Source organism: Colossoma macropomum, unplaced genomic scaffold, assembly GCF_904425465.1.
Source record: "Colossoma macropomum unplaced genomic scaffold, Colossoma_macropomum, whole genome shotgun sequence".
Lineage (NCBI taxonomy): Eukaryota > Metazoa > Chordata > Actinopteri > Characiformes > Serrasalmidae > Colossoma > Colossoma macropomum.
Genome location: NW_023494787.1, coordinates 29,508,104 through 29,531,060, shown reverse-complemented (window position 1 = coordinate 29,531,060; position 22,957 = coordinate 29,508,104). Strand labels below are relative to the sequence as shown.

The 22,957-nt window shown below is 41.4% G+C and overlaps 1 protein-coding gene across 3 annotated transcripts; it reads left to right on the top strand.

Moving 5' to 3' along the window:
- The first annotated feature begins 3,605 nt into the window (after positions 1 to 3,605).
- Positions 3,606 to 21,875, top strand: usp31 (ubiquitin specific peptidase 31). 3 transcript variants are annotated; one of them, XM_036566798.1, is made up of 16 exons: positions 3,606 to 5,559; positions 7,475 to 7,606; positions 9,373 to 9,467; positions 9,631 to 9,723; positions 12,990 to 13,125; positions 14,818 to 14,965; positions 15,716 to 15,890; positions 16,147 to 16,258; positions 16,399 to 16,493; positions 16,720 to 16,797; positions 17,069 to 17,198; positions 17,606 to 17,725; positions 17,896 to 18,121; positions 18,409 to 18,567; positions 18,882 to 19,034; positions 20,327 to 21,875. In XM_036566798.1, exons 1-16 carry the CDS (start codon positions 5,026 to 5,028, stop codon positions 21,823 to 21,825), a joined length of 3,885 nt encoding a protein of 1,294 aa, XP_036422691.1. In that variant the 5' UTR covers positions 3,606 to 5,025; the 3' UTR covers positions 21,826 to 21,875. The 3 variants fall into 3 exon arrangements, with proteins under 3 accessions (XP_036422691.1, XP_036422690.1, XP_036422692.1); XM_036566797.1 differs by having other exon boundaries at positions 20,324 to 21,875; XM_036566799.1 differs by having other exon boundaries at positions 5,420 to 5,879; positions 20,324 to 21,875.
- The last annotated feature ends 1,082 nt before the right edge of the window (positions 21,876 to 22,957 follow it).

The window sequence follows — 22,957 nt, the reverse complement described above, 5'->3', positions numbered from 1 at the left end:
TTGCGGTGGGGTTCTGATAACACAGCCTTGAATAAATTAACATAACAGTAAATGAAATTGCCATATTTCGTATTTGGTTGCAAATCATACAAAAATCTGATATATAGCAACATATTGATTTCCAATATATGATGTATATTTGCATATATGAACATCCCTCATATACAGGTTAGATTTTGTCATATATGTGACATATGTCATGTGAAATTGGCTGTTTTCAAATATATATTTCAGCTGTATTTCAGCAGTTACAAACATTTGTGTAACAGGTATGTTTACAAACATATGATAGAAAACATTATTTATATATGGATGGAATATGTTACTCATATATGCTAGCTGCATGTTAGTTTTTTTGCATTTCATTTTGATTTTTTGCTTTAAAAAATCTTTCGGTGTTTGTATCAGACATATATCAGACATACCGTACATGTTTTATGCATATATGTCCAATATTTGATCCTTACATATCTGTACACTACATATATGACCATATATTTTGAAATATATTCCTGACCCTTAATGATATGCATGCATATATTAGGCCATATATTAGATTTCCAAATGGGATCCTTTGCAGCTGTTGGCTGTCTGAAGCTTGTAGCCCACAGACCTCACCAAATCACCTCTGATGATGCATTGCCAGGATTCAGTGGTTTTCAGTTCTTCTTTGTTTTGGACTCTTTTTGCCTTCAAACTTCTCCCTGGTTGGGTGATTTAGCCAGTCGCTATATATGCTCAGTAGTAAGTTTTGGGTCATTGTCCTCCTGCAAGATGATCCAAAAGTTTTTTGGAGGTTTTGAGACATTTAGTTGGATCTGAGCTGTTAAGGTCCTTGTGTACACTTCAGATTTCTCCCTGCTGCTGTTGTCGGCAGTCAAACCATCCATAAAGACAAGTGAGTCAGTTCCACTGGCAGCCATACATCCTACCGGGCTTTCACAGATGAGATGGTGTGCTTTGGATATTGAGTTCTACAGTGCAGGTTAATCTTCATCTGCATCCCATCAATTATAGAAAAACTCTGCAAGCCTCTTTATGAACTTCTTAGAAAACTGTAACCTGACTTCTCTTCCTGAGGCTTACCAGTTACTTGCATCTTGTGGTAAACCTGCTGACGTCATGCTGGGTGTTTTCTCCTCAACATATCTATGCCTACATCCTGGGTAGTGTTAATTTTGTATTTTCTGTTCAAGAGTGTCTCTTCATTATTAGACAGACTCTTTGCTCATCCACCATTTCAGTCCTCCATGGTCCATGAGCATTTGTTATTTGCTAAAGCAATTCTTGAGAACAATCTTGATTCTTCTTCTTCTTAAAAATTGATTTGGTTGCAACCAGTTAATTTTAACAGACCTAATGTTTTGGTGTGAGGTTGATTTATTCTCATGTTTCAGCCTCTGGATAGCCTGCTTTACTGACATGTTCATTTTCTACCAATTCTAGACCTTTTGTTAGCACTCTTGTATGTGAAATAATGTCGCAATGACACACGGCAGAGAAACAACTGAGCAGCCAGCTATCCAGTTATGGTCTCCTAACATGAGAAGATTACATATAAAAACACTCTAGTTCTTACCCACTCAACATGCACATGTATCAAATTAAAGCTGATTCTGCACTTCTACCTCAGAGACGTGGTTGTTTCATTTCAGTGCGCTGGATAGAGTCATTAAATTAATAACATGCTAACAGTGCCACAACATCTGATGTCATAAATAAGAGTCAAAAATTAGCTAATGAAAATCTGCTATTATATATACACCATATGGCCAAAAGTATGTGGACACCTATATATTGCACACATATGAGCTTGTTGAACAGTCTCCACTCATCTGGTAAGGCTTTCTGCAACATTCTGGAGTGCGTCTGTGGGACTTCGTGTCCATTCAGTTAAAAGAGCATTTGTGAGGTCAGGCACTGATGTTGGATGAGAAGATCTGGCTCACAATCAATGTTCCAGTTCGTCCCAAAGGTGTTCAGTAGGGATGAGGTCTTTGCTCTGTGCAGGCCACTGGAGTTCCTCCAAACCAAACTCATTAAACCATGTGTTTATGCCTTGCTATGTGCACAGGAGCACAGTCGTGCTGGAACAGAAAAGGGCCTTCTCCAAACTGTTGTCACAAAGTTGGAAGCATATAATTGTCTAAAATGTCTTTGTATGTTGTAGCATTAACATTACTCTTCATTGGTACTAAGGGCCTAACCTAAACCCTGAGAAACAGTCTCAGACCATTATCCCTCCACCATCAAACTTTACTATGCACAATGATAGGTAGCATTCTCTTGGCATCTGCCAGACCCGGATTCGTCCATCAGACTGCCATATAGTGAAGCATGATTCATCACTCCAGAGAACACATTTCCACTACTTCAGGGGCAGCGTGCTTTACACCACTCCAGCTGACGCTTGACACTGTGCATTTTGATCTTAGGCTTGTGTGCAAGCTCCCAACGCACAGTTCTTGTGCTGATGTTGCTTCCAGAGGGAGTTTGGAACTCTGTAGTGAGTGATTCAACACCAAACCTCTCAGTGGCATCACTCTGTGAGTTTGCGTGTTCTACCGCTTCATGGCTGAGCTGTTTTCGCTCCTAGACACTTCCATTTCACACTAACAGCACCTACAGTTGACATGGGCAGATCTAGCAGAACACTGCAGGAAAGGTGGCATCCTACGACAGTTTATGTCCCTGAGCTCTTTGGTATGACCCTATAGTGTCACCTTAATCCACATGATGTGTAAGTGATGTCATTTAAGCCTTCAGAGCAGCCAAATTCAAAATTTGTTTCTTTTATTCAACATTGGTATTTTGTTCTTGCCATCTGTCCACACTATCACATAAAATATCCAAAAAAACAGCTTTTTTTCAATATTTACAGAAACATTATGTAACTTACAGTACAAACACTGATGTTTCAAGGACTTACTCTGATAACAGGGATTGTGGCAGCCAGTTTAGCCTGAAATAGTCCACTTTTCACTTTCCTATCCCTCCGTCACAGCTTCATAAAGTGATGAGGTTGTACTTCTCTGTGTTTTTGGCACCAACAATAAACAAACAAACAAACAAACAAATAAATAAATAAATGCTTACTGATGTGGGAAAATCTTTTTTTGTTGTTGTTATGAAAGCAATGTGATTAAAAAAAAAAGAAATCAATACTATAATGGAGGACAAAATTTGATTTCTTGACATAAAAAATGTTCAAATTAGTATTTTCCATTGGAATGTTAATCTCATGGACTGGATCTATGGAGAACAAAGGTCAAAACAACGAAAACTGTGTCAGTTCAGACGGTGAAAGACAAAATGTTGCCAGCAGCAAGACAATTCATAAACAGTAGCTATCCTAACATTTTGGTCCACCAAAACTGTATTTTGTATTTGTTATGATGTTGCATCTTGCTTTTCCTGAGCAACTACAAAAACATCACCAGCCCAGTGACAAAAATCTCAGACGACGTGAACTGTATATACACAGTTTGTGTATTTATATATGAATATAATAACGGAGAGAGAGAGAGAGAGACCGATCGAGAGACCTCCACTTAGACCTCAGAAACTCTACTACCTGCTCGAATGTGCTGCGCTGTGACGTCAGCTGCCCCAACGCCCTGCAGTGTCAGTGATTTTAGACGGAGCGCTCGGAGCACAACTGCCCCGAAAAACTCACCCTCTTTCGGATTTTGGTCGAAACGTTTCTTTCGGAAGCCACAACACGTCTAAAACGTGAACTCCGGTTTGTGTGGCTGCTGAAACAACGGCAGAAACATGGCGGGGTTATGTTCGGATGCGCGGCTACCTTTGCGGCTGTGGGAAATCGCCAACATGGGTCTCCCCTGACTGGCTGAGTGCTGCTGCTAGTGGCTAACGCTAGCGTTTAGCTCACGGCCAGCCAGCAACCTCTGGTGGGACTCACTCAGCTGGTCTCGCAAAGAAACACTAACTCAGCACGGCCACACTTCTTTTCTCCGGTTGTGGTTGTAGGGTTTTGGGCTCGTTAATTCAGAAACTGACGTTAGGAAGAGGCGCTTGGTTGGTCGCCGGGGTGGAGTTGCAGTTCAATTATACATGCAGTGGCTAGCTAGCGCTGATGGATAACTGGACCGACAAGGCTCTCTGATTAACATGTATTTCATCGCGTTTCTGTCCGATACTGCATGCTTTAACGTTACAGTCCGCTGTATTAAAATGTGAAGTGACGGTTTAAGCCCGCTCCTGTTTGGCTGTATTGTCTCTTGTCGCGGCGGATGTCTGTGCAGACACACGGGACAGTGCTGCTTCAGTCGGGCTTCATTTGGGAAGCGTTTAATTTAACAAGGCAGCTGGCTGGAGAGCTCATTAACTTCATTCTACAATTTCTGAGGGCAAGCCAAGTTGGGCCTAGGCCACCAGAGAACGTTAACTAGGTCTGAGTTTAGTTAGCTGGCTAACTAGTTATGCTACCATGGTAGCTGCTTCTTATAAAAGAGCTGTGCTTGTAACCTGGGTTATCATTTTAGCTCGCTAAACATGTTTTGGGGCCAGAAGGCCGTTGTTTAGATGTAGAAATGGGGCTCGCTGGCGAATACAGGTCTAGCGTTTCGGGCTGGTGGTTAGCTTAACTTGCAACCCGCTTTTTGTGTTTGGAGCAAATCAGAATCAGAGGTCGCCTAGCTAGCTTGGTTGTTTGCATATGCTTGTACCACAATGCGGCTTCTCACATATTCAGATGTTGTGTCACTGATGTTAGTCACCCTGAAGAGGAGCAAGTTCCTAAGCTGTTTGCTTCAGAATAGCCAGCCAGCCACATCCACGGCTCGGCACGGCTAGGCTAGGCAGCTAACTGGCACTGAAAGGTAACGTTAGCATGGCACTGTCAGACTTGTTACATTTATTAGACCTTGTTTGACGGTTGTTTACAGTTGCTGGAGGCAGTGCTGAAGTGTAGGATTAGCGTTGTCTGGTGCCATAAACTGGCATCAACCGTTTCTTGTCCTTGACGTGCTGGGGGATGCCCTAAAAGCCCCAAAAGAAGCCGTCATGTCGAGCAAATCATCGAGCAAGGAGAAGAAGTCGGGCCTGAGCAAGAAGCTCTTCCGAAGAGGCTCCGTGCGCTCGGTGGGGAGTTTTATGAGCAGAGTCTTGAAGACTCTCTCCACCCTCTCCCACTTCGGCTCGGAGCTACATGCGGCGGAGGGCGACAAGGACGACGGAGGCTTCACGTCGTTCAAGAGCGACGGCAAGGGCTCCGTGACCTCGGACGAGAGCGACTGCGGCGGCTTTCTCTCGCGGGACAAAATACCCGGCGTGGCCGGCTTGAAGAATCACGGCAACACCTGTTTCATGAACGCTATCCTGCAGTGCCTGAGCAACACGGACCTTTTCGCCGAGTACCTGGCACTGGAGCAGTTCAGGGGAGACTCGACGACCGAGGAGGAGAAGCCCAAGACGAACGGGGTTCACCTGCAGAGGAAAGGCGCGCAGAGCCGGGGGGAAGTGACCGAGCAGCTGTCTAGACTAGTTAGAGCCCTGTGGACATTTGAATACACCCCGCAGCACAGCAGAGAGTTCAAAGTGAGTCTGATCCATGCTTGTTTGCAAGTATGCTTCGAGGAGTTGGCAGCATTGTATGTATTGCCCAGTTAGGTTCTGCAAGTCAGCGATCTGCTTTTCACAAGTTAGTCAAGGCGATAGGACTTGTGGTCTAACGATAGGCCATAGGTGGTCTCCCACCTTGGTGAGTTTGGTTTCAACCCCAGTCTTGCCCACGTGATCTAGTTAATGAAGACCTTTAAGAGTATATGAATATTAGAGCCAAGTGTGTTGGAAAGAAACTCCAAAACCAGGATTGAATACCAGAGGTGGGAACAACTCACTAAGTTGGCTTGCAGCTAGTAAGTCTCAGGTTTTGACACTCGAGTTCAGAGTCAAGTCTCAAGTCAATACAAGCAAGTCTTAAGTCATGAGTCCTAAACAAGTTAGTTTGCATTCTGCAGCTAATTTAGGGTCATTTCAACACTGAACACCAAAAATGATGGTAACAGTAATACAGCCTTTTAATGACAGCATGTTAGTAGTGTATGGCTGTATATTAAGTTTTTTACTTACTGTTCCAAATAAAACACAAAGTACATTTTACATGGATAACCATGACAGACCTAATGGTACACAAAGAGTAGTGCAACTACACATGAAAAGAATCTTCAAAGTACTATCAAAAATAATTAAATTATATTTGAAGATAATTTTCTGAGATCTTCAATATTGGGAACACATGATTAAAATAAAAACTAGCTTAGCACTAAAACTAGCTCAGCGATCTAAAAGCAGCTGCTGGTTGAATATAGATATAGAGAACAGAAACAAAAATGACCAAGCTGAACAAAGTGAACTGGAAAAAAACAGCAAAATGACGATGAATGACTAAAGTGAAGTTGCCTTTTGCGAATTTTCTGTTCCAAATTGGCAAATTCCTATATGAAGCTGGTGAATAAAAAGTCAAATTCAGCCTTGCGGTGAATGCTGTGCTTGCTTTAACGTTAGAAGCTGTTAAAATCAGTCAAATAGAGAGAGCTGTGTTTCTTTTGTTTTGCTACTTTAAGGAAAATGGTCAGTTCACCTGGTAAGTTTCTGCAGTAAGACTGGAGTTTAAGTGCTGAGCTGCGCTTACTGATGCTGTTGATGCTTCGCTTGTTTCTAGCTTATAGAGGTGAACTTGAATTCTAAGTGCTTCACTTGTCTTTTGAAATAAAATAAGCTGAGCATAAGCACAGTAATAGACATTTGACGACGTTACTGTACATCAGAATTACAGCAGGAAACGAATCCATTCACGTGAAAAGTAAGCGACTGTGTAGAGTCCCATCTGCAGTCAGACTCTCTCCACATTTCTTCCACTTTGGGTCTCGAGTTTTTCTAAGTCATCAGGCTCAAGTCCCAGTCAAAGTCCTAGACGTTAGCATTCAAGTCAGAGTCAAGTCACAAATCTTTCTCGATTTTGTCGAGTCAAGTTTTAAGTCATCAGATTTGTCACTTGAGTCTGACTTGAGTCCAAGTCACATGACTCGAGTCCACATCTCTGTTGGATACTACAGGAATATGTCAAGGTGACACCACAAGCTGAGTGGTCATGACTTATTATTATTTGATGATTAATTGACCTGGATGACTAGAAACCTTCACAGGTGGCCTGCATTTCAGCTCTGAAAAGTAGGCAGGTGGTCTCTGATCTCCACATGGGTTTTCAAAGTTTTCAGCTATAGAATGTTCAGTTTTCTCTGTGTTGTTACTGTGCAGTTAAAACTTGAATTGCTTTTAAAAAGAGACAACAAACTGGCAAACAACAAACTACAAAAGTTCACAGCTGGATCAAATATCTTCCATGCTTTGCTTTGAATATAATGAAGGAATATATTTTTAATCTTATGTTCAAAATATGTGGAGTTGTTCTGCATGGCTACATTTGATGTATTTTGTTGTTTATTTGTAGAGTGCAGTGTCAAAGCGTGCTATGCAGTACAGGGGAAATGCTCAGCACGATGCTCAAGAATTTCTTCTCTGGCTTCTGGACCGTGTGCATGAAGACCTTAATACCGTAGGCCATAGCAGGCCTTCTATAAAGGTATGCTGTTACGTTTAATTGTGGTGCCTGAAAAGGTGACCTCAGGCTTCTGTGAAAAGTGATGTGTTGCAGTATTGCTTTTACTTTTAGAGGTGGTGAAATGTACTGGACTGTTTAGGCCAAATGCTGATTGTGTTAGTCTAACATAATGTAATAGGAAGAATTGCAATGATGCATAGTGATCGAGTTAAAAAATCAGATAGGTGGTAGGTGGCTAACTGTCCTGGATTTGGAGACCAGCCATCCTCAACGCTGTTGGACCAAAGACATTTTGTTTGTATTGTGTAAAAATGGCATGGATTTGAATTTACATTGAGATCTCAATCAGCTGAGTAGCTGGCAAAAGAGCCTGCCTGCAAGTCAGGCTGATTTAAGGTCTAGACTGCTGTGGAACAACACCCATAAAACAGAGCTTCTTATCTGCCATCAATCTGAGTGCACCCAGGACAGAGGGCCTCACCGTAGATAACTTGTTCTGGTTTTGCTTTGTTTGATTCATGTCCTGCTAGCTGTTGCAAGAGTACTGGTGTATTTATCAGCCCCGTGCGCTCAGTTGTCCGTGATGTCCTGATCGGGGTCAGGCACCTAAGAGACACTCGTGTGAGGTCACTCAGGCTGCATGATTCATCCAGGCAGATGCTCTGCTTCCCTGCTGTTTGTGCCAGGGAAACACTAGGCTGCCATGCTGGAGTGCCAGGAACTTTTCTGGCCTTAATGAGACATTTCTTCTAAAAGTCCTGTCTGCCTTGATTGCATGTCACTGATGTGCTGAGGAAAAAATCATTTCTTGATCTGTCTGTTTATTAAAAGCATTCTTCATCTAATTGGTAGCAAAACAGATCATATTGGTAATATCATTTCAAAACCAAGAACTGTTGGATATAGGTAATGGTTCCAGAAACAAATGTGTCATACAACTAGGATACTTATGAAAAAGCTTTACCTTTATATCTAATGTGCTTCAGAAGTTTTCAGCAGTGACTGATTTGTGACATGCCTGGTTTGATGATTGCTAATGGCTAGTTCCCACTGTATGTGTACTGCAGAGGTGGTAAAGATTTTATGTTGTGATGCACATTTTAATACATATTTTTGGTGCAGTTAAACACAGTGTGAAATATTACAAACTTCAACCAGAGTTATTCTTTTAAAGGGGGACTTTCTGCATAATTGTTTTCAAATAAACAGTCATCCAGAGTGATTTGATGTGTAGAAAGTTACAAACTCTGATTTCTTTACAGTTGTTGTGATAGGAACCAGGGGTTGCGATGTGTACAACCCAAGTATAGCCACTTAATTTACTATCCAAAAGATCAGTGAACCTACATGAGTCTTCTGAGTGTTTATATGTAATGTTGATAAAGGTGAAATAGTGGTAAATATAATGTCTTTGGGTACTATTTTAGCTTGCAGGTATCTTTCCACCATGAGTGTATTTAAAAATAAATTAGGCCCAAAACTAGCATAAAACAATTTTTACAACATTTTTATACCTATTTAATGTAATAGTTGTATGCGTTGTAGCTTTTAGAGGCATTAGACTCTTCGGATGTTTGGTTCCTATCACCACTGTGGTAAACAATTCTGACTTGGTAAGTTTCTCTATAACGGGGCATTTGACATCCAATCACTCTGACTTTGTTTACACCTTAACCATTTAATTATGCAGAATTTGTAACAAATCTGTCAAAGTTCTCCTTTAAGTTGTGAGTTTGAATTTTTAATTTTAATAATGTATGACTTTTCTCCTGTTCACATTGCCATAGCCACCCATAGAGGAAGATGATGGAGCACTTGAGGGACCCTCACTCCCATTGTCAGCTGGCTCCTTTGTCCAAGAGCTTTTTCAGGCGCAGTACAGGTATAGCAGTGTTTCCTTGTCCTGTAGGGGTGGACAATATTTTAGGACGTTTTCACAATACATGATATGCATCATAAAATTAAGTTTTTCTGTATTTAGTATCTCTCTCTCTCTCTCTCTCTCTCTCTCTCTCTCTCTCTCTCTCTCTCTCTCTCACATACAGATCCTCGCTTACCTGCCCTCACTGTCAAAAGCAGAGCAACACTTTTGATCCCTTCCTCTGCATCTCTCTCCCCATTCCGTTGCCTCACACTCGGTAAGTAAGCACCTTCACGTTGTTCCTGTATAGTTATGCGGGGCAGTTAGGACTTATTGCTCTTCAGGAGACTCGTGTGCAATATGAGAAGGCCTGCCCTTGAGGCGCGCTCGCTTTGTACTGTGTTCTGTGGTGTAATAAAGCACTGCATGGGCTGGAGGTCTTAAAGCTAACCTTGTTTTCCTTTCATTTCTTCTGCACTGGTTGTGTGACTCAGATTAACACCTTGGGTTGGTGCAGAGTTGGCATAGAATGCAGAATTCCTCTCTTACATGCTCTGAGAAGAGTTAGGATGTGTACAGACCAGTTATGCTGTAAACAGATCAGTTGACAGTTTTGATTGTAAGTGCTGTGGACTAACAGGTTTTAGTTGAAAACACATGAGTCATTGTTTAATTGTAGCATAGGACTGTATCTTTCACGATAAACCGCTCATCTGTAGCCTAAGGTCTTATCGTCTTGTGCTGCACATGTTGGGTGGATCACTGTAATCTCCACTTGCAAATTAGCATGTTTTTTGCTAAACACGCCTATTGAAAACAAAGTAGATGTGAGTGAAGCCTGGGTTTATTACATCTTTTGAGAGTCTTATGGAGGAAAAAAATAGTATTTTTCTGTCCAAATAAGATGCTAAATGGTGCCCCCTTTCCTTTCTGTTCTGAGCAGTGTCGCTGTCTTCTTGTGCTACTGGCTTTAGTGAGTTTATGTCTCCAGAGGCATAGAGACACTATTTTAAGCTTCCACTGTAGTGACTGATCAGAGAGAAGACTCTGTTCAATGCACATTCTTTTTTTAAGCACCCTCAATTTATTACCGCACATTAATGATTAAAGATGTCATATTCTATGTATTAGCAGAATGACAGAGATGATTTACTGCACACTCCCCAAACCCTCATCTCATACATCAGGGATGATACAATAAGTCTAAATGATCAGTACATGAAAAGAATGGCTAGTATAGCGGACATCAGGCCCCTGTTTAAATTACACAGGACATTCATATTAATTATTAGTTCTCAGTCATGCATCTAGCTTATAGGGTGTGAAGTTCTAAGACTCCCTCCCACAGTGGTCTTTTTGTATTCACAGAGTCTGTCTTTCCTGGCATGTGTTGGTGGGCTGAGAGAGGTAATGTGGGGCTTATGTTCAGTTACTTTAAGAGAGGTCTGAGGGGAGAGGAGCTGTGGGAGCTCAGAGGTGTGACAGAATCATTACACAAATCTACTGAATTTGTAGCTGTATTATGAAGGAGTGTATTTTTCTAGAGCTGTTCTCTGTCACTCCTGTTTGTTTATGCTGTGTATGCCAAGCAGGTCTTCAGGTGCTCAATGACTTAATCCCTTGCCCCTCCTGATATTATAAGAGATGATAAAACTGCTTTTTGTTAATGTAGACTGGATTTTATGAAAAGATTATGTACTGTCTGTCAGTTCCAGTGCTGTGCTGGTTGGGTGGTATGAGTCCTATTAGTGAAGAGCAGCACTTGATCTGTGGATTTCTCTTACTGTATATATGCGGGAGGCTTTTGGTGCATACTTTGATAAATGTGTATTTTGATAAGATATTGATAAATGTAACATTTGAAATGTGTCCATGTTGTCACAGATAGGACTGATTTTTGTTCAGTTTGTTTTCTATATCTATAGTAAGAATTTAGTTTCACAAAAAACTATTTTTGTAAAAGTCTTAAGTTGAAATTTTTGGATAGCAGAAAGTTTTGACTTTGGATAGCAAAGAAGCACTGCATAGGATTTAAGAAGCACTGACATATATGGCACATAATTTAGATAGCCAGTCGCTGGTCTAGATTTTGCAAAAAGCTTGCATAGTAGTTCACTGATGCTGATAAGACTGACTACTTAGGTATTGAAATTTGGTATTAAATAATGCAGAATGTTTGATAGTATGGTGAAGAAATTCAGTCTATACAGTAAAAGTATAGAGTTTAGATACCCTACCCTAGTCATGGTTGCTGTAGATTAGCTCTTTAACTCGTGGCTGTGTTGAAGACCCTCTCCAGACATAAATAAAACCCTTAAAAAATATCTCTGTTAATCAGAATTACATATTTTTAAGTTTTTCCAAGAAAAAAAAAAACCCTCATGCCTTAAGTTGTTCAGAAGTCTACACCTTTGTCTTCATTCAGTATGTGCTGATCTGTGAACATGCAAACAGATGTTTGCCTTCAGGGCTTTCTCCATGTTCCATATGTACTTGAATTAGATAACCTTATCATGACACACTTTTTTTGTGAACACCCCCAAAGTAGTTTTTGTCAATCATCTTAATGAATATAGTCATCATCTAATTCTGCAAGCTTAGCTATCTGACAAAGTTTTAGAGTAACATTTGCCACAACTTTCTTCGTCAACATCCTGAAGCAGTATAAAGTGTCTTGTCAGCATTTTACATGAATCATCATGTATCTTATAAGGCTAACGTTGTCTAACGTTATCTAGCACATTGCATATTTGTTATAAGGCTAATGTCAGCTTCTTATTCGTCAACTTCTTGTTCAAATTTTCCCATTCCACCTTAAATGGTGCAGCAGTTACATTCAGAGCCTCAGGCCTTCTTGTTAGAATTTTACTGTAACTGCCGCACCATTTAAGGCGGAATGGGAAAATTTGAACAAGAAGCTTCCGAATAAGAAGCTGACTTCAGCTCCGTAGGTTTGTTGTACACAGTCAATGGATAAAACACAAGAAAAATAAACTTACCGGTTGGCTCATACAAAAATACAAAAATTTTATTTATTTTACTTTTTTTAGTAAAATTTACAAAACAGTCCCCTGGAAAATGGCTACTGGCTACTTTTTTTTTTTCCTCTTTTTTTTCCTCAGATTTTTTTGTTAACATATGAGGCTCACAATTTCTCCTTTTTTTGCATCTGAAAACATGTCTCTTCCATCCTTTTGGTATAAGCTTGTAAAAAATGACATGTAGCTAGCTACACCTGACTCTGATACACTTCATTGCACATATTATTAGCATATTATTATGCTAATGATATGTAAAGCTTCACCCCGTCAGGGGTTCCTTAGGTTTGTGAAGTATGATACTCTGGCTGTCTGAATCTGCCTTTTTGAGACTGCCACTGTTGCACTGCAATTTCATAGTGGAAATACTCAGCCATGGTGTTGACTACCTATTTCACTCATGATGTGACACTACATGGACATGCTAACAAGTGTAAGAGCTTGATTTTTACCAGAGGGCATCTATAAGGACTGCTCTTAATGACTGTTGCTCTGTGTCCTTCAGGCCCCTGTATGTGACAGTGGTCTACCAGGGCAAGTACTCCCACTGCATGAGGATCGGGGTGGCTGTGCCCCTCAACAGCACTGTCTCCAGACTGAGAGAAGCTGTGTCGCGAGAAACCAAGATCCCACCAGACCAGGTGCCCTTTTAGAAACCTTTGAACAGCACTATCCTGTGCGTTTAAGCTGGGTACAGATAGGGAATGGAAAATGACAGGTGATGCATTTTGTCAAAGGCCTCTATTCCTGTAGCTACTGTACTGAATTAAGTGAATATTCGTGAAACACTTCCGTGAACAAAAACCCTGCTTATATATCCTGTATCTGCTTCAATTCTTTTAAGTTTTGACACTCTCATTTTGTAGTCAGGCCAAGTCCAAACCTATTAACTAGCAATGGCTTTGGCAAGAGAGTTAAGTGTTTTCTGTTTTGGAAGCTGGTTTACAGTTTAAAGCAGTCCAAAACCCCCAAACTTACATACTGTAGCTTTAAGGAAACATTTAGAGACTACTGTAGTCAGGAGTAAAGTACACTACAGACCTATGTCAGTTGAACCAAAGAAAGAAATTTGAGCCATTTTTCAGTCTCATTATTTGAATTTGAGTGTAGAGTGACTATACTCTTTGTTGAACCTAAAACTGATCAATTGTAAATTTACACTGTCTCTTACTGTACACCTAGCTGCACTGTCATGCCGAACAATGGATGAGGGCCAGTTGATTTCACCGTTTATTATTATGCAATGTAAGGTAGACTGCAGTTTGTTGCAGTAAAAACGTACGCAGCCCTGAAACATAAATATGCAGATAATCACAGATTTGCTATCCTTTTAAGTATTATAACGTGTTCTGCCTTGTATTTACAGTATGTTAATGTCTAAGCAGCTTCAGTGTTCAGCAGAGTTTACAATCCGAAATGAACATCCATCAGATGATGGTAAAACTTGCTAGTTGTCTAGAAAAGAGCCACACTGGAGTCTTTACAACCTGGCTCCAAAACAGCCTTTATATTTCCCCTGAAATATTCTGAGGTCTTACTTCTGACAAGAATCTTGTTTATTTTCCCCTTATTTTTGCTGATTGGTAATGACAGTTTTTTTAATTTTGAAATGTCACTATTGTACCACTCAGGATGCAACAGTGAAATTCTGAGGTCATATTTTAGAGCGCAGTCTTTTGGCTTGCATTCTACTGGATGTCTTCTAGTATAAATTGTATTCTATTAGTGAAGATGGTCTACATTTCATTAAATGTAGGTACAGTTAAACCAGATTCACTCAACCTGCTCTCATTCTTATATGCTTTATAAAAATTTAAAGAAAGGAAAGAGAGCTTTGTGAGTCTTATTCTCAGCAGAGTGTGGAGCATCATTATCTGATACTCAGTAAAATACCCACTGCTTATCCAAGTACACGAGACAGTAAGAAATAATAATGGCAGAGAGAGGAACGGTCTGATAACCTGGTGTATTTTTTATTTATTTATTTTTTTACACTCTAGTGTTTGTTTATTTATTTGTTATTTATGTTATTTATTTATTTTTTTAAATATCTATTTTCAGTGTGTCCAGAATAGAAAGTACTTCTGTTCTCTTCCTGCCTAAATTGTACCTTGTGTTTGAAGTGGTGAGGGCAAGTAAGTTGAAGCCACAAATAAAATCAGAGAGAATGTTTCGCAGTAGTCCTGGGAATATTATTGCTGGTAGAATAATTGCTTGTGTATTAGTGAGTGCGTTTAGTGGCTGTTAAACACCATCAGAACTTGCTTTACTGTTCCTTATCATGCCGATATGTAAAGCACTTCTGACCAGTTCCGCCTTTGTTGTTTCTGTAGTTTGTCCTGACGGAAATGTATTATGACGGTTTCCATCGCTCCTTCTGTGACGACGATGACGATCTTGATATCATTCAAGAAAGCGACTCGATTTTTGCATTTGAAACACCTGAGACTTTCAGATTAGAAAACATTCGCTCCAAAAGAGGTATTTCTTCCTCCTGTTTTGCATTTGTTTATTGAAAAGTTCTGAGATTTTGATTTAGTTGCACTTCATACCTTGAAAGGTTGTGATGAATTATTATTGATACACAAATATCCCTGTTTGGCAAGTGAACCAACTAATGCTGGCCTGAATAATTCCAGAACTTGAATATTTGTTTATGTTGATATTTGATTTGTCATTTAGAGTTCTGAAGCTTTGTCTTTTATTAACCCTTTAGACTGCAATAGAATTGTAGAACACGGTCACTTTTCATTATGTATGTTAGAGGCTTATTTATCACTGTTTTATATAAAACATTTAATCATAAACAAGGAGAAAATGGTGGTTACTTAATGATGAATGTAATATTAGGTTATAATGAAAAAAAGTTAGCTAAAGCCTGAATATAGATGCATTCTCCCCTGCGATTTCACCTTTTCTTTAAAAGATTGCCATGTTACAATGGCAAAGAATGTTTAAACAAATAAATAGCCTAATAGAAGTTCATTTGTTTGGCTGTTAAATGACAAGTGTGGAAACTAAGCATGTCTTTAGTCACTTGTTCAGCTACCACTGAGAAATGGAGACAGAGACAACAGGCTAGCTAGGTGTAGCCAATTCCTTTAAGAAATTAATGACCATAACTCTGTACAAATTTCGTAGAAGACACTAAAATACTCACCAAGTCATCAGTTCAGACCAAGACTTGGAAAATATCTAGCCGCGTTATTAAAGCACTGTTACAATTTGCAGGGAGCCTTCTTGCCAACCTTAATCAGAACAATTTGAAGTACGGCAATGAGAGCACTCGTACACCGTCTTTCATGCAAGGAGCAGTGAATCCAGCATCACCCAACAAAAATACAGGAGCCGATAAGATGATCCTGCTGATCTGTAATAGAGCCTGCACTGGCCACCAAGGACGGAGGTAACTACTCGAACACGAAACTTTGCAGTCCAGTCACAAGTCACTGATCTGTGCTATTCCCATGTTATTGTTTGGAGGTTTCATTGCCCTCTGAAGTATGAGATGGATATGACTGGGATGTCTCCAATGGATATTTTGCATGAAAATGAAAAGGGAAAATAACAGAAGAAATGTGGCAGTGATATTGTTTGAGGGAATATGTATAGAAACATCAAATACGATTGAAAAGTCAGAATTCTTCTTTCCTTTGTCTAAGGTTTGGCCTTCCGTTTGTATTGTATATGGAGCGCACTGTGACCTGGGATGTGCTTCAGAAGGCAATTCTGGAGAAGATGCATCACCTGCTGAGACAAGGGGTTTACATTCAGGTCAGTGCATGGTGCCTGTAGGCCGCAGTCTGTAAAATACAGCCCTTGATTTACTTGCGTGAGCATGTGTTGGAATATTTTCTGTGCGTTTTCATTATTAAAGACATATGCTTAGATTAAATCTGACTGATTTATTTCAGGTGGGACCTTTCAGTCTACGAGTGGTTGGAGTAGTTGGCATCACGTACTTGTTGCCTCAGGAGGAACATCCGCTGTGTCACCCCACTGTGGAAAGGTTGGTCTTTGTCTGAGCAAATTATAGCCTACCTTCTGACCCTGCTTTCTCAGTTATCTACCTAACACTGCATGCATCTGTCAGACTGATTTAGAGCACATGCATAAACTTGTTGAAATTCTCTCTGTGCATTTTTCTATTGTTCACAGTGGACACATTCAACACAGTTGGGCAGGATTTTAAAAGAGCTGTATTTTAGTTGTTCAAGCTAATCTGTCTTTTTCAGAGCGTACAAATCCTGCGGGCAAGGGGGCCCTCCTCATGTCAAGATTGTGGTGGAGTGGGACAAAGAGACTAAGGATTAGTGAGTGCAGCCTGAATAGCAATCATTTGAGCTTGCTGCTCTTTGATGTACTGTATGCTTCTAATATGTACTGAAATGCAGTCTTTGGAGGAATAGGTTCATAAATTATATCCCAAAACTGCAAAATATGGAATGAAGTTCCTTTTGTCTAAAAAGAAAGCTATTTAAAATATAACTGGAAGTCCAAATAAACTCATTTGCAGGGAAATGCTTGTGAGCTATTGATATGTTTGTAGTGTTCGAAGATGTTGTGTTATGCCTTTCCCCACAGTCTGTTTGGCCACACTGAGGAAGAGTACATCCCTGATGCTGAGAGCGTGTACCTGCACCGCGAGCAGCACCATCAGCCCCAGGCCTGTACCCTCGCTCAGTGCTTCCAGCTGTACACCAAAGAGGAACAGGTAACGAATAGGCCTAATACACCTCCTGAACGTCCTTCATTGTTCCTGGGAAAGCAGAAAAACTGATGCCTTTTCTTCCATTTCCTTAAGGCCAGATCTGCCCAAACAGACATTAAATGGTGGGTTAACCAGATTTCTGCTGTCCGTGCTGTTTTGTAAATTGCTATGTTCTCCAAGCATGTCTTTAAGCCTGGATCTGTGCCACGTGCAGTATAAATATGCCCTGTGGTAAGCCCGAGCTGGCAGTTGCCATTGGTAGCGTGGTTTGAAGCTGTTTGGTCTTAAAGAGGAACGAGGGCATAGTTGAGAGTGAGACTAAGCACTGCAAATCACATCCCTTGAGGCTGATAGAGAAGCGTGTGCATTCAGTTGTTCATGGCTGCTTCCTGTGCTGTGTGGTGCTCCAGCTGGCCCCAGATGATGCCTGGCGCTGTCCCCATTGCAAGCAGCTGCAGCAGGGCCGCATCAAGCTAAGCCTGTGGACCCTGCCTGATGTTCTCATCCTGCACCTCAAGAGGTTCAGACAGGTACAGGCTTTCTATAATGTTACTTTTAAAATTTCCTGCACACTTTAATTGTTCAGTCATTCAGAGAGGATTGATGTCTAATGGTATTTGGCGGATTGGTTAGCATGATTTTGTGGTGTTAGCAGACCTTTATTTTTGCTAGTAATATTAGCAATGTTATTATTCTGTAGGAAGGAGACAGGAGGGTGAAGATGCAGAACATGGTGCGGTTCCCACTGGTTGGCATGGACATGGCCCCTCACATGGTGAAGAGGAGCCAGAGCAGCTGGAGCCTCCCCTCTCACTGGTCCCCTTGGCGACGACCTTACGGCCTTGGCCGTAATCCGGAAGACTATCTTTATGACCTTTATGCTGTATGCAATCACCATGGCAACATGCATGGAGGGCACTACACAGGTAAAATTATGCAGGGAGACAGAGGTTGCTGTGCTGGCTTTTGGATTGTAAGTCTAAACATGCACTCCGGTGTGCAGATGGTGCAACCACTTAACTAATGGACCTGTAAAGTGTAATTCCAGTCACTCAGTGCTTAATACATTAAAAAAAAGAGTGACACATACATTGCCAGTTAGTATGATATCATTATCATTATTAGACACATTAACCATTATTAGACACATCTGAATAAACAGCCTGGAGGGTTTCCAAAACTGAGTGTGGTTCTGTTTTTCTTCCTCTCACAGCATACTGTAAGAACTCCATTGATGGACAGTGGTACTGCTTTGATGACAGTGAGGTCCAGCCCATACCTGATGAGGATGTATGCCAGCAGACAGCGTACATTCTCTTCTACCAGAGGAGGACAACTATTCCCTCGTGGTCTGCCAACAGCTCTGTGGCGGGTGAGTCACCTCACTCTGTTCTCCTGAGCTGGACGAATAGCATATGAGCTGAGTGGCTCTGACGTGTAGCTGACTTGTTTGGCGAACCAACTCAGGGATAACACTTAATCTGAGTGTAACACTCTCTAGCCTGGCTGTGGCACAAAAACAAATATTTTCCAGCTGATGACATGATAGTGATAGACTTTAATTCTGGGCCTTTGCCTTCTGAGCAATGTCATGATTTCCTAATTAGTGCAAAGTATATGGTTTCACCAAATGTATCTGCCTTTTTTGCTTCTGACTGTGGTTGCCTGTTACTTTGTTTGGGTCAGGCTCTACCAGTTCTTCTTTGTGTGAGCACTGGGTTACCCGCCTCACTGGCAGCAAGCCGCCCAGCTTGGCCTCAGGGGCCTCCTCCCGACGCACATCCCTGGCTTCTTTGGCTGAGTCTGTGGAGTTCCCGGGAGATCGCAGTGAAGACGACGGTGAGGAGCATGTTTGCGCTCTTATCTGCATGTTTGCTTATTCTATTTCTTGTATATTACATAGATATTGTGTAATTTCTGCACATGTCAGACTTTTTCCACAATGTTTCTGTGGTTTGTTTTGTGGTTACAAGTAGTAATGTAAATATTATATTTGTAGTTGATGATATTCAGGAAAAATATTAAAGCTGCACTATGTAGGATGTGTTTGTTAATATTGAAATAATTTGCATTACTGAGTCAAGAGGAAAAAAAAATTGCTAAAATATAGTGTTCATATAGTGTTGTTGCACTGCTGCGAGTCTCCCTATAAAGCCTGGAATATTCATTCAAAAGTGTGAGCTGTCAGGTCGCATTTGGGGGAAGTTTTTCAGACCATGTCAGACCTCTTTTACGTATTGACGTCACACACAGAAACAGCCAGCCAGTAACCAGCCACTGTTGTGGAATTTACTGTTACACTTTACCCATTTACTGTTACCAAAGTAATGAAGTTGTTGGCTGTATAGCTAACATTACCTCGCTAATTCACTAATATTAGCTGATTACTTTGCAAAGTTTTGCTTTAGAGTTTGTTCTACCACCTGTCTCCTTTCATAAACACAACCTATATAAAATATACTTGGCTCACATTGCCAAAATAGATATCCGACTGAATGGAGGTTTACGAAATTAATGGACGTGTGCTACTCAGCTGTTGATAGTAATGTTAGTTAGCTATCAGTTATCTGTGGTGAAGCAGGTAACATGTCTATACTTTTCCCCTCAGTTGTGAAAAAGAGCAGTTCGTGTCCACCCCTAGAAAGCCAATCTGCAATCATCAGACTGATCCGCTCTGGAAAGGGGACTACAGCACAGCCCTCATTACAAAATGTTATTTTGTTACATGTTTCCCCCAGAGAGGTCGCTAATTCCCCAAATTTGCCAAAGTTACAAAGTGCAGTTTTAAAGGGAATTAAGCAGTTAACTGTGATTAAGCTGAAGTCCCTTTGGTCCCATGCTGGTTTATTTTTTAAAAACTGGTGAAATTGTATGTGGAAGCACTGTGGAAACTGTCAAATGTGCATGAAAATTGTAAATCTTTTCATTTCTAACTCTAAATGCAACCTTGATCTTGTGTGTTCTTGGGCATTCAACAGTTGCCTCTTGATGACTCTCTTTACTTTCCCTCTCTAGCACTAACACAGGATCTGTCGCCTTGTTCAGTTAAGCCAAAAATGCATGCTGCTGCTCTTTCCATTCAGTCTAGTATCAGCGCATTAGTTTAAATCTCTGTCCTTTTCGTTAAGGAGGATTCTCCACCCGACCCTTTGTGAGGAGCATTCAACGTCAGAGCTTGTCTTCCAGATCCTCCATAGCCAGTCCACTGGCCTTCAGTGAAAATGGGACAAAGCCCTCTTGGCCACTGTCTGCCAAGCTCCAGATGAGATCCAATTCGCCCTCCCGCTTCTCCTTAGACTCCCGCTCCTCACCACCCCTGGAAAGGATCGGAGAGGCCAGTGACGACAAGGTGTCCACATCGTGCTTTGGCAGCTACAGCAGGCATGAGCGCCACCCTGGCAACAAGGCTCCACTGGCCATGATGGAGGGCAATGGCAGCGATGATGGTGGGGGTAAAAGGATTGTAGATGAGGTCTACTGCAGGGCTCCTACGCCGGCTGACAGGAAAAGCTCCAAAGGAGAGCCCCTAGACAACAACAACCAAATCTCTGCTGTTGACCAGAACTTGCATGGCACTCCTACAAAAGAGCAGAGGCACAAGAGCTCAGGACCATCTGTGACCAAGGCGGAGGGGTCTGGGACTAAAAAGAGCTCGACCAAGACAAAGGGGGATCAAGAGAAGCCCTCTAAGAAACGCCAGAGCACTTCGTCATCTGCACAGAAAGCTCCTTCTTCTCAAGCGTCTTCCAGCCCTCAAGGCAAGGGTGCCAAAGTAACAAATTTGAAAGAGAAAAGTGACTCCACTAAGACCACCAAAGGGGTTTCTTTGGGAACACCCTCCAAGAAAAAGGAGTCCTCTCAGGCTCAGGAGACCTCACCATCATCCGGAGCCGGCAAGGCAAAGCAGCGCCTGACCTCCACTCCGCAGTCCTCAGCCTCCCCATCACCGACCGCAAAGAAAAATTCCTCAGTGGCGGATAAAAGCTCCGCCTCCAGCAGGAAGAAGCCGACAGACAAGAGCTCAAGCCGTGACTCCCCTCATTCTAGCCCCCTTGCAGACAAGCCTAGGGTTAACGCCGCGCCTCGGAGTTCCCAGGCCAAGGGTGCTGAGGGAGGCCGAATAGAGAGAAGGCCTGTAAGGAGCTCCAGCAGCAGCTCGTCAGTCACCAGTCTGCGCTCCCCCAGTGTGTCCTCTAGGGACCTGCGTCGCAGCAGCAAGTCTGAGGACAAGGGCCACTCTTTCTTCAAGAGCGCCCTGAGACAAAAGGAGACCCGCCGCTCGGCCGACCTGGGCAAGACCACCATCCTCTCTAAGAAAGTGGGCGAGAGGACAGCTAGGTCCAGCAGCCAGACTAAACTGAGCACGGACGAGGGTGAAGGGAACGCCTCCCAGCAGGCCTCTCCCGCCTCGCTGTCCAGTAAGGCTGCCAGTGAAGACAAGGAGTCGTCTAAAGCCACCACCCCTGTCAAACGTTCTCTGTTACCTGTAGGCAAGTCTAAGTCTTCCAATTCTGAGATGAGTCTTCAGTCTCCTGTCAATGGGAAGAGGCCTCTTGAAAAGTTGCCCTCTTCTAGAAAGCTTTCTTCCAGCATGCAATCTTCTGCACACCCAACACAGACGCCTCAATGATATTTGAATAGCAGTTTCATTATTTTCTGTAATGCAGCTATTTTTTGATGTGCCTAAGATGAATATATATATATATATATATATATATATATATATATATATATATATATATATAAGTATATAAAGTATATATAAATGATATAGGATATACCTTTAGGATATACTTTTCTCAAAGAAAATATGTACATGATCTGAAGCGCCTTTCTATCCTGCCATGGAACCAAAATCGTTGCCTCTGGCAAGGTGTGGTATACGAATATACTACTGTTCACAACTCTGAATAGGAATGTTTTAACTTAGCACTTTGTATATATTGTTTTCTGTTTCAAACAATGCTCAACCATCAAGAGACTGTATGTAATGTATGTTTTTAACTCTGTTACTGTTTTGCTTTCTTTTGAGGAGTTGGCTTGGTCTTAATATTCCTTGGAGTACTCCCAACTAAATTGCTCCACTTGGTGCTATTCAAAGGGCAATGTTTCTCTGGCATTGTAACAGGGAGAATAGGATTCCAACCTACATTGTCATCCATCATACAAGAGGTCAGCAGTGTAAGTTCTCCTAGGCACCTATCAGAACCTGCTGAGGTACCCTGTCAGTTTTCCCTTTATACTATGGAATAGTAAGTGTTCCAGTAGCATAACTGCCCTTAGTGTACGCAGCATTGCCAACTGTAGACCAACAGCTGAATTGTGTGAATGAGAGCTCTTTTGAATTGAAATTAGACAATCCTAAATCTTTTTTTTTTTTTTTAATCGTGAAATGCTGTGTGAGAAGCTGTGCGCTTTGCTATCCATCTGTAGACAGAGGTAAAAGCAGCATAACTCTGCATGAATTTTTGTTTTTGTAATGAGAATGCACAGTTGTACTTGAACCATTTTTTTTCCATTTCTTTCCATGCCTGCCAAATCCAATGGCAACAGCTTTCATTAGCTTTAGCTTAGCGTGCATTGAACCAGGGTTGAGCCCCTTTGTGTCAGTTTGTATCTCCATATTAATCTGTGGATTATCAGTGCAATAGTTTTCAGATCTTTGTAGATGGGACAAAATATTTACTTCTGTATTCAAGAAATAGAACACGTTGAACTCGGTGTATAACATTTTGAAATGCTTTAGCGTTTTTCTCCAGTGG